Source organism: Cotesia glomerata, linkage group LG7 (assembly GCF_020080835.1).
Source record: "Cotesia glomerata isolate CgM1 linkage group LG7, MPM_Cglom_v2.3, whole genome shotgun sequence".
Classification (NCBI taxonomy): domain Eukaryota; kingdom Metazoa; phylum Arthropoda; class Insecta; order Hymenoptera; family Braconidae; genus Cotesia; species Cotesia glomerata.
Genome location: NC_058164.1, coordinates 4,253,352 through 4,268,353, shown reverse-complemented (window position 1 = coordinate 4,268,353; position 15,002 = coordinate 4,253,352). Strand labels below are relative to the sequence as shown.

Genomic DNA, 15,002 nt, shown 5'->3' with positions numbered 1-15,002 from the left:
CATGTTGTCTCTCCCAGTGGACCGCTAATTTCTCCGTTTATCCAGTGAAATCACGTCAGCCTTTTTGATCATCGTCGTTCATTTCTGGATTTAATTGCTTGTCTTCAGAACAGTTCTCTGTATCATACCATTACACAGTTTTACTCTATATAAGTACAGTTTTACTTCTTGCAAGTTCAACAATCAGCAATATTTTCATTTAAAAAATTCTTCACATCACTTTGATGCAAAACATATCTTCAAAGCCACGCTTGGTGCCTACACTGATAGAAAAACAATCTTGATTCAAGAAACTTCTTTTCTTCAAAATTTGAACTCCTGAAACTAGATATAGATATATTTATTTCAAGAATTTTTGTCTCTTGGTTCAAGATAGGCGATAACATTGATTCAAGATGTTACCGACTTGTGTTAAGAACGGTTTTTTTTTTTAGTCATTAATTTACTTATTTCCAAGAAATATTTTTTTTTTGGTATAACAAATTTAAATACTTTTTAGTTTTTGAAATATACTTTGATGAATTATTTTAAACGATAATGTTATTTTGATTGAAAAACTTAAACGTATCAATTGAAGATAATATAGCTCTTAAGCCAAGAAAATCTAAATCAAGACAAGAAATTCTTAAAGCAAAATAATCACTTGTCTTCCAAAATAAATTCTTAGATCAAGAAAATATCTCTTGAGTCAACATAAATTTTCTTATCAGTATAGAACATGAAGATATAAAAAGTTGCACAGAAAGAAAAATTTCTTGACTGGAGAACAAAATTCTTGGCTCAAGAAAATTTGTCGGGTGCCTGAAGGAAGACCGAAGTTGTGTTAGCCGAAGTAAAAATTTTTCTTGAAATTCTATTCTTGGTAGAAGTAATGTTTTCTTAATTCAAATTATCATAAATACTTGATACAATAAATTTTTATATTTGATCAAGATTTATTAGATACTTTAGGGAAGCAGCGCCATCTACTTCAGCTGAGAAAAAAATTTTCTCACCTTGAGAAAATTTTTCTCGAGAATATTTAATACCTATTTTATATTACTTTAGCGTGCAATTATTCATATTGAATGAAAAAAAATGATGAAATATTATTTGATCTTCCCTTTTGACATGTTAATCAATAAAAATATTAATGAAAATTTACTTCTATCTTTATATTTAATTTTTTGGAGCAAGAGGCTGAATTTTCTCTAAACAACAAGATTTTCTTGACAAATAAATTTTCTTGGATCAAGATACGTATTTCTTAAAACAAGAAAATTAATTTAGCTGGAATAAGTGAAATTTCTTGTGTCAAAAATTTTTTTTTCGCTCAAGAAAATAATTAGGAAGAAAAATATTTTCTTAGCTCAAGTGAACCTTTTTTTCTGTGTAGATATATCAGCAGTACGTAAAAATTATCAAAAATTTCGATATCTATCTTTATTGTTACAATTAAAAAATTAAATAAAAATAATTTTAATCAATTTAATTGGCAATAAATAAAAACTCTAGTTTTCTATAATAAAAATAAATTTATTTTTCTTATTAAAATTTTCTCGACTTAAATAAATTTTCTTGGATCAAAATACGTATTTCTTAAAGCAAGAAAATTAATTTTGTTGGAATAAGTAAAATGTCTTGTCTCAAAAATTTTTTTTTCGCTCCAGAAAATAATTAAGAAGAAAAATATTTTCTTGGCTCAAGAGAACCCTTTTTTTTCTGTGCAGCAGTTTATTAAGTTTAAGACAGCAAATTTTTATTAAAAAAAGGAGAGAAAAACAAATTTTTAATTTTGTTTTTGGTAATTAATAAAAATCATTCTGGCATTTTCACAGAAAAAATAAAAATTCACATTGATAAAAAATAACTTAGTTAAATTAAAAATTTTATGAAAATTAATAAACAATTTTAGATACAAGCAAAATTATAGAGAATCTTCATGAATGGATATCATATATACCATCAATCTCAGTAAATTTTTATCCCGAATTCCATAAAAACGAGCTAAAACCAGTGCATACCTCCGATTCATGACTGATGATTAATGATTGCTGGTAAATGCAACAATTATTAGTCTATGCTGGATTACAAGACATTAAAGATGTATTCTTGAGATAAATAATGTAGCATTAGGCCTGAGACGACATCAGACTGAGTCTAGAGTTCTGGAGTTGTGGAGTACGCTGGAAGATCCTCATGAGAGATCGATCCGAGATGAAAGCAGCTCAAGAGAGCTGAAAACAGTGATCAGGCATAGCAAATGAGGGACAGGAGGGATAAAGACAGATTAAAAGAGAGGATATGGTTATGGCATGGTAGATGAAGAGCCCTGGGGCCGTCACGGTGCTCTATACCACCCCCACGTGCATCCTATTCCAGTATTTCTACTTGAACAGCCTCAGTAAAGTGAGATACGCTTACACCTACTTATATGTACCAGTATTTTGATCCGTTAGATTCCACGGATACCAACAACCTCCTCCCACCCTTTCCTCCTACTCCTCCGGCCTTACTCTCACTCCTGTTCAGGAGGAATCACAGAGTATCCACGTCTCACTCTGGTCCTCGCAAGAGGAAGGGGAAGGGGAAGGAGGAATGGAAGTTAAGATGATCCCTCGACTTGATTTCACGTAATTGGGATGCAATTATAAAATGGCCGGGCGCTCCCGGCGCTTTTACACCGTTCGCTTCGAAGAAAAACCACACGGAATATTATCCATCTCTCAAATTATATATATATATCCTCCTCTTACTTTTATTTTGTTTTATTATTATATCTTGGCTCATTCTCCACTACCACGCTCGTTCTTCATTTTTAAATTTCATAAAAACACATTTTTAGGTACTTAGGCGTTTGGAAAATTTGCATACTCAATAATTTACAATCCAATCTTTTACTATAATTATACAGATGGAATAAATTTTTCGTTTTAAACCAATAATAGGCCAGATTTATTTTTTGATTACCTGCTTTTACTAATCTGCTGTAACCTTAAGCTAAACTTAGTTATCAATTAACAATTATTGCAATGATAAGAATTACAAGTCGACTGAAAATAGTTTTAACCTTGAAAATTTTAAGAATGTTAATTTGATATTTTACGGCTAATTTATTTTAAAAAAGAGTAACTTTTTTGTACTTTTAGTGGTTTTTTTTCAAAATTTTTATAAATGTATTTTCTGCACGAAGAAAAATAGAAAATTACAATTTATAAAAAACTGGAAAATTTTACAATACTTAGGTTAGCCGGCGTTTTTAATTTCTTAATTTTTTTTCCATTAATTAAATTAGAATAAAAACATATTTTTTAAAAATTACAATTTAAGTTTTTTATAAATGATTTTTTTTTACTTTTTTGTACTTTTAGTGGTTTTTTTTTTCAAAATTTTTATTAATGTATTTTCTGCATAAAAAAACAATGGAAAATTAAAATTTATAAAAAACTGGAAAATTTTAATTTTTGCAAGCTCTATAAAAAGTAATTTATAAAATTAGATGCAAAATTATAAAAATTTAATTTAAAATGTATTAATTGAAATTACAAAATTTTTTTTTTAAATGCAAATTTAAAAGCTATAATTTCCCGTATTTTAAAATAAGAATAAATAAATACTCAAAAATTTATTTATTAAAAATTTTATTTAAAATTGTAATTTTTTAACTACCTTTTTATCCTTGTATGTCTAACTAAAATTTTGTATTAATTTAAATTACAAATTTTTTTTTTTAAATCCTGTTGGAATATAACAACGATACATACAGCATCGGAGATGCGTACAGAGTTACCTGAAATCTAGTAATGGTCAGTTTTATGACCCTTTTGTACCTTCAGTACATGGGTCTTACCAAAAAGAAGGAACCACAGTTAGTGTCTTTCTGACATTAGTGCTGACCACTTGTACGGATCATTGTTAACTTACATACTTGTAATTTGTATCTTTTTATCTCAATACTTTGAATAAAGCACTCGTGCCATTCTTTGACTTTAAATATACTCTTATAAATTAAACTAAATCATCTTTATATTGTTGAATTTCTCCTTCCGGATATCCTGATTCTAACAAATCCAAATTAAAAAACTATCATTTCCTGTATTTTAAAATAAGAACCAATTATTCAAAAAATCTTTGACACAAATAGAATAAATAAAACAAATTTAACGGTGTATTGATGCCCGTGACTCGTAAACTGTATCTCCGTTAAAATTTTCCTCTTTTATTTTATTTCTTTATTATAATTGTTGTTATTATGACCATTATCCATAGAGAACATACAACTAGTCTCTTTATACTCAATATTAGCTATCTATGTTTGAAACTTGGAGGGTCGAGGAACCTATCGATACAGAATCGATAGATAAGTTGGGTCGATGGGTCGCAAACACAGCTGTGCTTTACATCAGGTATCTACATATACACACACACACACACACACACACACATACATACGTGGACATAGATGTGTATCACGCGGTACAGTACAAGGCGTTGTTACATTACCTGAGAGCTCCTCTCACAGGCTTTGTGTTTGGCTGTTATGTCGTATAACTAAACCAAACCAAACGAAACCGTTTCCTTGATCATCGTCACACACCCGTACATGGACGGAAAAAGTATGAGTATTATTACAGTGTGTGTACTTATACTAGTCTGTTTGTATTTCTAATTGTGTGCCCAGCTTGCCACATTTCTGCGTATTTCACTATCTTTCGGTCTGGCCCACTCTTCATCACCTCCGTATCTTTGTTGTTTGTTCGGATTAACGGACTTTCTAAAAAAAGTACAAATATATAGATATAGAGCAGAGTTTGTCACTGATGATTTAACAACGAATGCTTTTTATCAATATACGTATAATATACATTTACATAATATGTACATACGTGGATAAATGAATGAGCTGTCTATTAATAGTAAAATATTGATAACGTGTATATGTATAACTATTGATAATTGATAATCTTTTATGTTTAATCAGTCTATGGAGCATTTTAATGCTGATGAAATCATACGTGTATGCTAATACGGATTAACAATAACACTGATATTTATTTAGTGCAATCAAATTTACGATAAAAATTAAATTTTATGCTTAGATAATATTTAAAAATAACAATCTTTAATATTTAATACTCGTAATTTTTTATTAAAAGAGACTAGCAACCTTGCAGTCACTATGTGACTGCCGTGACTTTTGTTAAATTGCACTGTACTTTCTTAAATATTAACGATTTATAAGATATAAGCTTATCCCGATGTTACACTTATCAAGACCTGTCATTTGAGTACCCACATCGATTTTTCATATATTTTTCATATATTCATATATTTATATATATTATATATATGTATACATGAAAAATATATCAAAATCCATGTGGGGACTCAAATGAAAGGTCTTGATGAGTGTAACATCGAGATGAGCTTATATCTTTAAAAATGTCAATAGTTCACAAGATACAAGGTCATATCTTAATTATATATCTAGAGATAGAACCTAAATACTTATAATAAATTGACTATCAGTGAGAATGATATGAAACCTTGAAAAGGCACAAATTTAAATCAAAACCTTTGCAATGACACTAAATTTCACTAAAAAAACTGATTTTACTTGATGACTATCTTGGAAACAAAATTTTTCTTATTCTCTTGATAATATAGATGACATTTAAAACAAAAAAGTCTAACAAAATCGTTTTTTTCCTTGTTTCAGGCACGACCTGGGGTTGCGACGGGGTAGCTCATAAATCTACCTTGGTCACCGAAGAAAAACCAGGACAATCATCAACTTCATCTCCTACACTAGAAGACTCATCATCATCAAAAATTTTGTACTCTCTGGCTGTTGAACTAAACGCAGCCGAATGCGCGGTTGGTGATGTGAGGCTGGAGTTCGCCTCACGCCTGGGGTGATGCCCTCCAGTGAGCCCCATCCCCCTCAGTACCACCTGCCGCACCACACGATTCCGCCGTCCCTCCAGCACACGTCAACCTCCTCAGTTCTCGAGCAGCACCAGCAGCTCTACCAGCAACTAGTGGCGGCCCACCACCAGAGCCACCAAGCCCAACAGAGTTCTCAAAATCAGCAACACGGCGTTACTTTTCAAAATTCCGCGTTCCCGCACCCGAAACAGGAGATGAGCCCGGAGGAGGAGGGCGGCCGAGGCGCCGGGTCCCCTCCGGCGGCCGGGGCTGCGCTTCAGCAACCCCACCACCCGCGAACAGCCAGTCCGCCTTCCGGAACCGAGCCCTGCACTCGGGACGCGATTCCTACCCCCACACCCACCGCAGACACCACCAACTCTACCTCGGCGGTACAACTAACTGGAACTGGGACCGCCGGGTCCACCATGACACTCCAGTCGCAGTCGCAGGGGCCGAGTCCGAGCCCCAGCCCCACCGGCGGTGACGTCGAGAAGTTCGACGGGAAGATCGTCTACAATCCAGACGGCTCCGCTTACATTATCGAGGGCGAGAGCGACCTCAGCGAGGACGAGCCATCACTTCCTGACGGCTGTATCGTTGACGGCCGGGGGATTTCCGTCTCCCACTCCCTTGTCTTTCCGCAAATCGCGAGCGCCTTCTACGTCTCGAGGCTGTACGCCCACCAGGCCTACCAGCAGCAGCAGCAACAGCAGCAACAAAGGACCCAGTCCTCGCACAATCCTGACCTCCCGGTGATGCACAGTTACCGAGTAATCAGCTACAGAAGCGCGGAAGGGACCAAGCAGACGATACAGACGCCAGCCCCGCCTCCACCCTCAACTTCGGTTCCAGTAAAGCCGATCCTGATGTGCTTCATCTGTAAACTAAGCTTCGGATACGCCAAAAGCTTCGTCGCTCACGCTCAGGGCGAGCACCAGTTGACGATGACTGATGACGAAAGGCAGGTGCTCTCCCATGCCACCACTTCCGCGATTATCCAAGCAGTGGGACGAGGCAAGCAGCCGGTGGTGAGCTTTCTTGAACCGGTCACCAGCGCCCAGACCTCCGCAGTGACCTCCTCTTCGCAAACCGCGCCGAGAATCAGCGCCATTGGAAGCAACAGCACCACCACCACCATCACCAGCAACAATGATAACATCGAACACGAAACGCAGACGACGACGAGCACACCTGCAAGCACACCAGGCATCCCCAGCAGTCCCCAGGCCCAGCAAAGGCCGTCTCCCAGCACCCCAACGACTCCCACGTCGCACTCTTCGCTGAACTTCAACCACCAGCAGTCCCACACGTGGACTGGAGGTCAGGTCAGCGCAGCTTCCTGGGCGAAAGCTCCTGATGCAATGCACTATACTTCTCCGCCTCCGCCGCCACCTTCTTCGACCAAAGGCTCGCCGTCCTCTTACGCCGCGTTGACTCAGCAGCCGCCGAACTTCTTAACTGGTACGACGATCGGTGTCTGTCCTGAGCATATGCAGGGCAGGCCAAGTGGTGTCGAGTGTCCCAAGTGCGAGCTTATCTTGGCGAGCAGCAGGCTTGCAGGTCCAGGTGGTCCTCTTGCGGGTATCCACAGCAGAAACTCCTGCAAGACTCTCAAGTGTCCCAAGTGCAATTGGCACTACAAGTACCAAGAGACTCTTGAGATACATATGAAGGAGAAGCATCCTGAAAGCGAGACTTCCTGCATCTACTGCATCGCCGGTCAGCCTCACCCCAGGTTAGCTCGCGGAGAAACTTACACTTGTGGGTACAAGCCCTACAGGTGCGAAGTTTGCAATTATTCCACTACTACCAAGGGGAATCTAAGCATTCATATGCAGAGCGACAAGCATCTTAATAATATGCAGGAGTTACAGCAGGGAGGCGGAGCTGTTGCAGCCGCTGCAGCCACTAGCAATCCTTCCTCGTCTCAGGAGGCGCCGATGCCCACGCGGAGTCCGCACCATCAGAACCACAGTCCCCATTTGAGCGGGCCTGCTGCCACTCAAGGCAAGCCCAAGCCGACTTTCAGGTGCGACGTCTGTAATTATGAGACTAATGTCGCCAGGAATCTCAGGATACACATGACCAGTGAGAAACACACGCACAATATGTTGGTGTTGCAGCAGAATGTCAAGCACATGCAGACTCTCTCTGCGCTTCAGTCTCATCATCAGCAGCAGCAGCAGCAACAGCAGCACCATCAGCAGCAGCAGCAACAACAGCAGCAGCAACAGCAGCAGCAGCAATTGGAGCAGTTACTGCATTTAGGAGGGCTTGATAAGCCCCAACATGCTGAAGCTGCGCTTGCAGACATGGCCTACAATCAGGCGCTGCTGATCCAGATGATGACTGGAGGACAACTGCCCCCTCAGCTCCCTCCCGAGCTTATAGGAGGTATGGCCAACATGTCCGCGATAGGGAACCTGGGAGGCGATGTTGGATTGTCTCCTGAGAGCATGGAACCTCCTCCAGAGACTGCTGACCCGGATCCTGCCCAACTTTATCAGTGCTGTGTCTGCAATAACTTCAGCAGTGACTCCCTGGAGGCTCTGGGGCACCATCTGGCGGTTGATAGGACCAGGACCAGGGAGGGGGAGATTCTGGCTTTAGTGTCCGGAAACTTTGTGTGCAAGCTCTGTAATTACAAGACTAACTTGAAGGCGAACTTCCAACTGCACTGCAAGACGGATAAGCATCTTCAGCGGCTGCAGCATGTTAATCATGTCAAGGAGGGCGGGATCAGGAACGAGTGGAAGTTGAAGTACTTGGCCTCTCCCACCAGCACGGCACAGTTGAGGTGTCATGCTTGTGATTATTATACTAACAGTGCGCATAAGTTGGCTCTTCATGCTTCCTCGCCGAGACATGAAGCCGCCGCGTTGCTGCTCAGACACCTTGTTGAAGCCAGCTCTGGGGTTCAGTCGGTCGGCAAGATCTACCACTGCGCCTTGTGCGGGTTCAACGCGAGACATAGACTGCATTTACTCCAACATGTCAGGTCTTTTAAGCACTTGCATATGGAGCAGCTTCATCAGATGCACAGGAGGAATACTATTCAGAGCAACGATCCCCCGCATACTGATATTGGGGATGTTTTTCAAGTTGTTGCTGATCCTGATGCACCTGCCAACCAGCAAACTAGTCCAACTACTCCTACTACACCGAATCCCAGCATTAATCATGGTAAGTTGGCGTTTTTTTTTATTATAAAAGTTAATATTTATTTTTAAATTGAAGAATCTGTACTGAAAAAAAATTCTTGACTGTACGGAAAGAACAAAATGATATTAGATATTCTTTCATATTATACTCAGTGATATCTGTGGTAAAAAAAAATTTCAGATAATATCAAATATAATCCAGATTATACTAAATTATTTTTGGATTATACTCAATGTAATATCCGATTTTACCTAGTAATTTTTCTTGTTATATTGCGTAAAATTACATCGGATATAATCCAAAAAAATATCCCGTATAATTTGAATTATACTCGGTAGAAATTTTGATTTCTAGGAGGGAAAATTTTCTTGGCTCAAGAAAATATTAAGGAAGATTGAAAGTTTTTGAATGAAAAAGTTTCTTGAGCCAAGAAAATTTCTTCTTGCTCCAAAATAATTTTTGTCTTCTTTAAAATTTTCTTGGTGTAAAAACTTTTTTTTTCTACGTAGGTTTTAGAGAACTTTAATTGTTGAATTTGTTTTTTGGAACTTTGACGGCATTTTTTATTAGATTTAAAATCATTGATTTAAATAGTACGTCATTAACTACGAAAACTAAACAGTTGTCGGAATTAGCGATGATTATTTATTATAACGAATAGTTAATACAAAGACGCATGAATTAGAAACAATAAAACGACAATTATGATGGTCAAAGAACAAATAAATAGATGTTTATTGCAATACAAGGATGTCTATTTATTTTAATATGCAAATTCAAACTATTTGTCTTTTATCTTTTATTATATTATTAAAACAAGAATAATTATTTTTTATTTTTAAAATTAGCTTCTAAACAGTTAAAAATTTTTTTTTCGTTATATAAATTCAAGTTATTATTAAATTTAAAAATCCAAAAATAAATTAATTATCTTTTTGAAAAAATCAAACGCTTTTAACTTCAGCAAATTAATTTATTTATCGCTTGTAATTAATTTTGCTTAAAAAATTAATGCGAATACGAATAAAATTTAATAAAAAACGGGAATTAATTTCTTTGAATAGAAAATTAACATAAATTTCTTCGAAAATTATAACAATGAATTCAGATTTATAAAAAAAAAAAAAAGTGACCTATAATTATAAAAAATGATTTGTATTCTTTGTCCGGTAACAAAGCACACGTGTTTCGTGGTTGACTTATAGAAAACAGAAACGAAATTACAAAATTCCCCGTGCAATTAACTCTTCACGAAGCGAGCTGACTATACATATATATATATATATATAATACAACAAAAACTAATAACATATCGCGATTGTTATGATAAGTGCCACGTGGTAGAGTCGATACTCACCCGAAGACAGTCTTCTTATATTATATTTGTCGGCCATCTGACGTTATTGTGAATTGGAAATAATCAACGTGTGCGATTGGCGACAATAAGAGAATTAAAATTCATTATCACAAATAACAATAATTAATAACACCACTGCTCCTCCTATTCTCATCGATTACATTCTGAGCAATTAATTCAGACTCGGTAAATAACGGTTATTAATTTTTTGTGCCCTTGTGTGCTCAATGATGGCATATGGCGCTGTCGTGTGCCATCATCTTCCTCTCTTTCTTCTGATCACTACCGCAGTCTATTGTAATATTTCCATAGGCAACAAATGCTAAATAAAATATATTAAATATAAAATATATCCTTTTTATATTTTTTACGCAAACGTATAGACGTTCGATGTGAAAATAAATATAAATACAATTACAATAATAAAAATACGGAAACAAGGCCAGAGAATGAGAGCACGCGCTGTCTATCGGGTCATTCCTCGGCAACTGACGTCCATGTGGTTTTTGGACATTGTTTGTCTATACAAACCTTTTTCTTTTTTTATTAATTTTGTTTTAAAAAAGCGTGCGCTAAAATTGAACTTTTGATTGATCTTTGATCATTTTTTGGAGTTTTTTAAATTGAAACGAGTTAAAGTAATGAAAAATTATTAAAAATAAATTTTTTAATGTTTTATAGAAAGTAAAAATATAATTGAAAGGTTAAAATTATGTTGACTGAAAAATTATCTATATTATTAAAAGAATAAGCAAAATTTTGCAATTTATTATGATAAGTATTTAGGCTGCATTCAAACATGCTCTATCTCTAGATACATAATTAAGAAATGACCTTGTATCTTGTGAAATATTGACATTTTTAAAGATATAAGCTCATCCCGATGTTACACTCATCAAGACCTTTCATTTGAGTACCCACATCAATTTTTCATATATTTATATATATTATATATATGTATATATGAAAAATATATCAAAATGCATGTGGGTACTCAAATGAAAGCTCTTGATGAGTGTAACATCGAGATGAGCTTATATCTTTAAAAACGTCAATAATTAACAAAGTGCAGTGCAATTTAACAAATATATTGTGAAATATTGACATTTTTAAAGTTATAAGCTCACCCTGACATTACATTCATCGAGACCTTTCTTTTGAGTATCCACATCAATTTTTTACATATTTATATATATTATATATATGTATATATGAAAAATATATCAAAATGCATGTGGGTACTCAAATGAAAGCGCTTGATGAGTGTAACATCAAGATGAGCTTATATCTTTGAAGACGTCAATATTTAAGAAAGTACAGTTCAATTTAACAAAATTTATTATTTAATAAAGTAAAATCTTATTTATTTATATTTCACAAGTCACGGAAGTCACATAGTACAAAGTTGTTAGTTAAAGTATAATATTCAAAATTAAAAAACTAAAATTTTAATCAAGTATCTAAAATTTTTTCTTTAATTTGATTTTTTTTTTTAAATTATTAAAGAAAAAATAAATTTTTTTTAAAGGAAATTTATAAAATTTCTTACTTTAAAAATAAATTTTATATTGTAAAAAAAATGGTATATAATTATCAAAAGATGTCTGTTAGTCTCAATAAGATACATCTGGTCATTAATAAAGTCTTTAGACATTTAAAATTTTTTCTATCTATATTATATACTTTTTTTTTTGTAAAAAAAAAAATATTTTCATTGTTTCTTTGTATTGTTTGCGTTCGATATCTTACAGCCCATTTCCTTTCATTACCAATATTTACATATTTATTTTCACAATCGCTTAGTACAGCTTTCTCTTGAATTAATAAAACGAAAAATAAAAAAGTAAAATGCCAGTTGCATCGATGTTCTTCAGTACATGCGTGTTATTTATTTATTAAAAATTTCTTTTTAAACATTTTATTGGAAACAAAACACCTGAGCGGCCGGACGAGGGCGTACCTAACGGTTTTAATTTTATTGTATTTTTTGGAAATAGTACAACGAAATAATCCATTAATTTTTATTTTAACTTATAAATTTAGAAGCTTTTAGTTTTTGGTTTTTACTTTCAAATGTTTTGTCATCGTACCAGTATAACTTTAATGTCCTAGGGTTGTTTTAAGGCGCAGTGTTTAAGAATACAATTGACGACCTCTTCTTTGAGATTTAAGATTTGAGATTGTTTAATATCTGTATGAGTAGTAGGTACTACTCGAACTGGTCGGAACCGTCATCACCGGTGGGCACAGTACTTAGAAAAGGTTTAGTGTCGAATAGCTGAAGGAAAGGAGGGGACTTACCCTTGAATTTTCTGAATTAGCTTTAATTTTTCGGGCTCTTCAGTGTCCGGGCGACTTTGCTCAGTTACAGTCGTATCTTTGCTTCTGATTTTTTATTTTATTTAATTTTATTTTTATTCTTATGTGACGAACGGGATAAGGTACTCCGGTATTTAAAATGTTATTGTTTTACGGTCAAATTATTTTTAGTTGTAGTTGTAATTTTTATTTTAACAATAGTTTGTAGTTATATTAGATAAGTAGAGAAAATGAATGATGAAGTGGCTAATGAAACTAGACAAAAAAGACCTTTATTACTTAAGTATAGAGCTAAAAAAAAGCCGATTAAAATGAGTGAGTTTCTAAATTTTTTAGTGAATTTCATTGATATGAAATCAAAAAAAAAAAAATATTTATTTGTGGAAAAATTTTAAATTAAATTTTTTTTGGGAAATTATTTTTATTTAATTGTCGAAGTTTCAAATTTTTGTCGGAAATTATTTTTATTTTATTGTGAAAAAATTTTTAATTGAATTTTTTTTATATAATAAAATTTCTAAGTGGAATTTTTTAAAAAATTTCGATGAAAAGTTTAAAAAAAAATAAAATGATCTTTACTAGTTCGATTTTAAGTTTAGAAATTGTGTTTAAGAAGTTAAAGTGTTCAAAAAAATTTTAATACGCATTAATTGGTGTTATGTGATTGATAAAAAAATGCATATAAATTTGACACTGGCTTTTGGATTACGGTTTTTTAAAATATACAAATTCATTTTTTTTTTTTATTATTTAATCAGTTACAAAAATTAAAATAATAATTTTTTATATTTATTGCTAATATAAGTATTTTTTAATTTAAATAAAAATACATAAAAGTGAATTTATCATCAAAATTTATTTCAATTAAAATTGTGGAGTTTCAAAAAATTTCTAATAAATAAAATTTCTAATAAAATAATGATTTTTAAATTTATTGTTAATATAAGTATTTTTAAATTTAAATAAAAATATATTAAAAGTGAATTCTTAATCAAAATTTATATCAATTAAAATTGTGGAGTTTCAAAAAATTTCTTATAAATAATTAAAATCTTTTATTTTAAACATTTCAACCAAAAGATTTTGTAGTAAAAATAAAACTTAAATATTAGTATTGGTGATCTAATCCCTAAAGTCCAATACATTCCACAAAGATAACTTTTCCTTGAGAAAAAAAAACCCGGGTATTTATCTTAATCCATTGTTGACGTTGATTTGAAATTCCTAAAATAAACTAAAATTTTTCTAAAATTAAATTCTCTATATGCACTGAGAAGGATTTGTTTATAGTTAAAAAGATTTGTTAATATTTAACAAATCATTTATTAGAAGCCATTTGTTAGTCCTTAACAAATATTTCTTAGTATTTAAAAAGATTTATTAATATTTAATAAATGAATATCGGATTTATTAAATACAATCAAATCATTTTAAATACTAAGAAATATTTGTTTAATATTAAAAAGTGGTCTCTAATAAATGATTTATTAACTACTAACAAATATTATTTAATACAAATAAATCCTTCTATCAGTGTAGTTAAAGATTATAAGTCACTTTATTTATTTTTCTCAATTTTAAATATTTAAATAAAATTTTTCTAATAAAAATTAAATTATTAATAAAATTTTTTTGTCCGAAGTTCGACCAACGGAAGTGGCTAATTTAAAAATGAGAATAAATTTTATACTTAAAGTAAATCAACCGCAAGAAAAATCAGTGACAATTATTATGATAATCAAAGTTAATTTGACTAGATAATTATAACAAGGAAAATAAATTCGATATTAAAAAAAAAGATAGATAAAAAAGAAAATTGGATAAATGTATGTAAGTTTTATTTGTTAGAGTATTTATGAAGATTTGTTGCGAGTAAGCTAATCATAAATTACGATCTTAGCTGTCCGTGACTCCGTCATTAACGACACGACGCCCTGGAGCACTCGCAACATGTAGCGGTTATTGAAAAACTGCCGTTTATCCTCGACAGAGTAGAGAGCATAAATGTACTATATACTCCATTTTAATTTTATTTTATTTCGATATATATTTATACATTAGTTTGTTAGTTAGTTTATTTTCATTTTTGAACGATCGCGTAAGTCTATTTAGAGTTTTTTACTCTGGTACGTCGCCTTTGCTTGTCATTAGCCGTTCGTGATTCTCGGCGTGAAAATTAACATTAAAACGGTCAAACGGATACCGGTTTTTAACAAACCCAGCCAACAGGATTATAAATAATTCGTGAGACTCG

The 15,002-nt window shown here is 33.3% G+C and overlaps 1 protein-coding gene across 3 annotated transcripts in view; it reads left to right on the top strand.

Moving 5' to 3' along the window:
• LOC123269510 (zinc finger homeobox protein 3) overlaps positions 1–15,002 on the top strand; it is a 239,527-nt gene that overhangs the window by 210,990 nt on the left and 13,535 nt on the right. For all 3 annotated transcript variants that reach the window (XM_044735249.1, XM_044735248.1, XM_044735250.1), the window contains one exon: positions 5,699–9,093. In XM_044735249.1, the coding sequence (XP_044591184.1) occupies positions 5,898–9,093 (3,196 nt within the window). In that variant the 5' untranslated portion in view covers positions 5,699–5,897. The remainder of the gene's footprint in view (positions 1–5,698; positions 9,094–15,002) is intronic.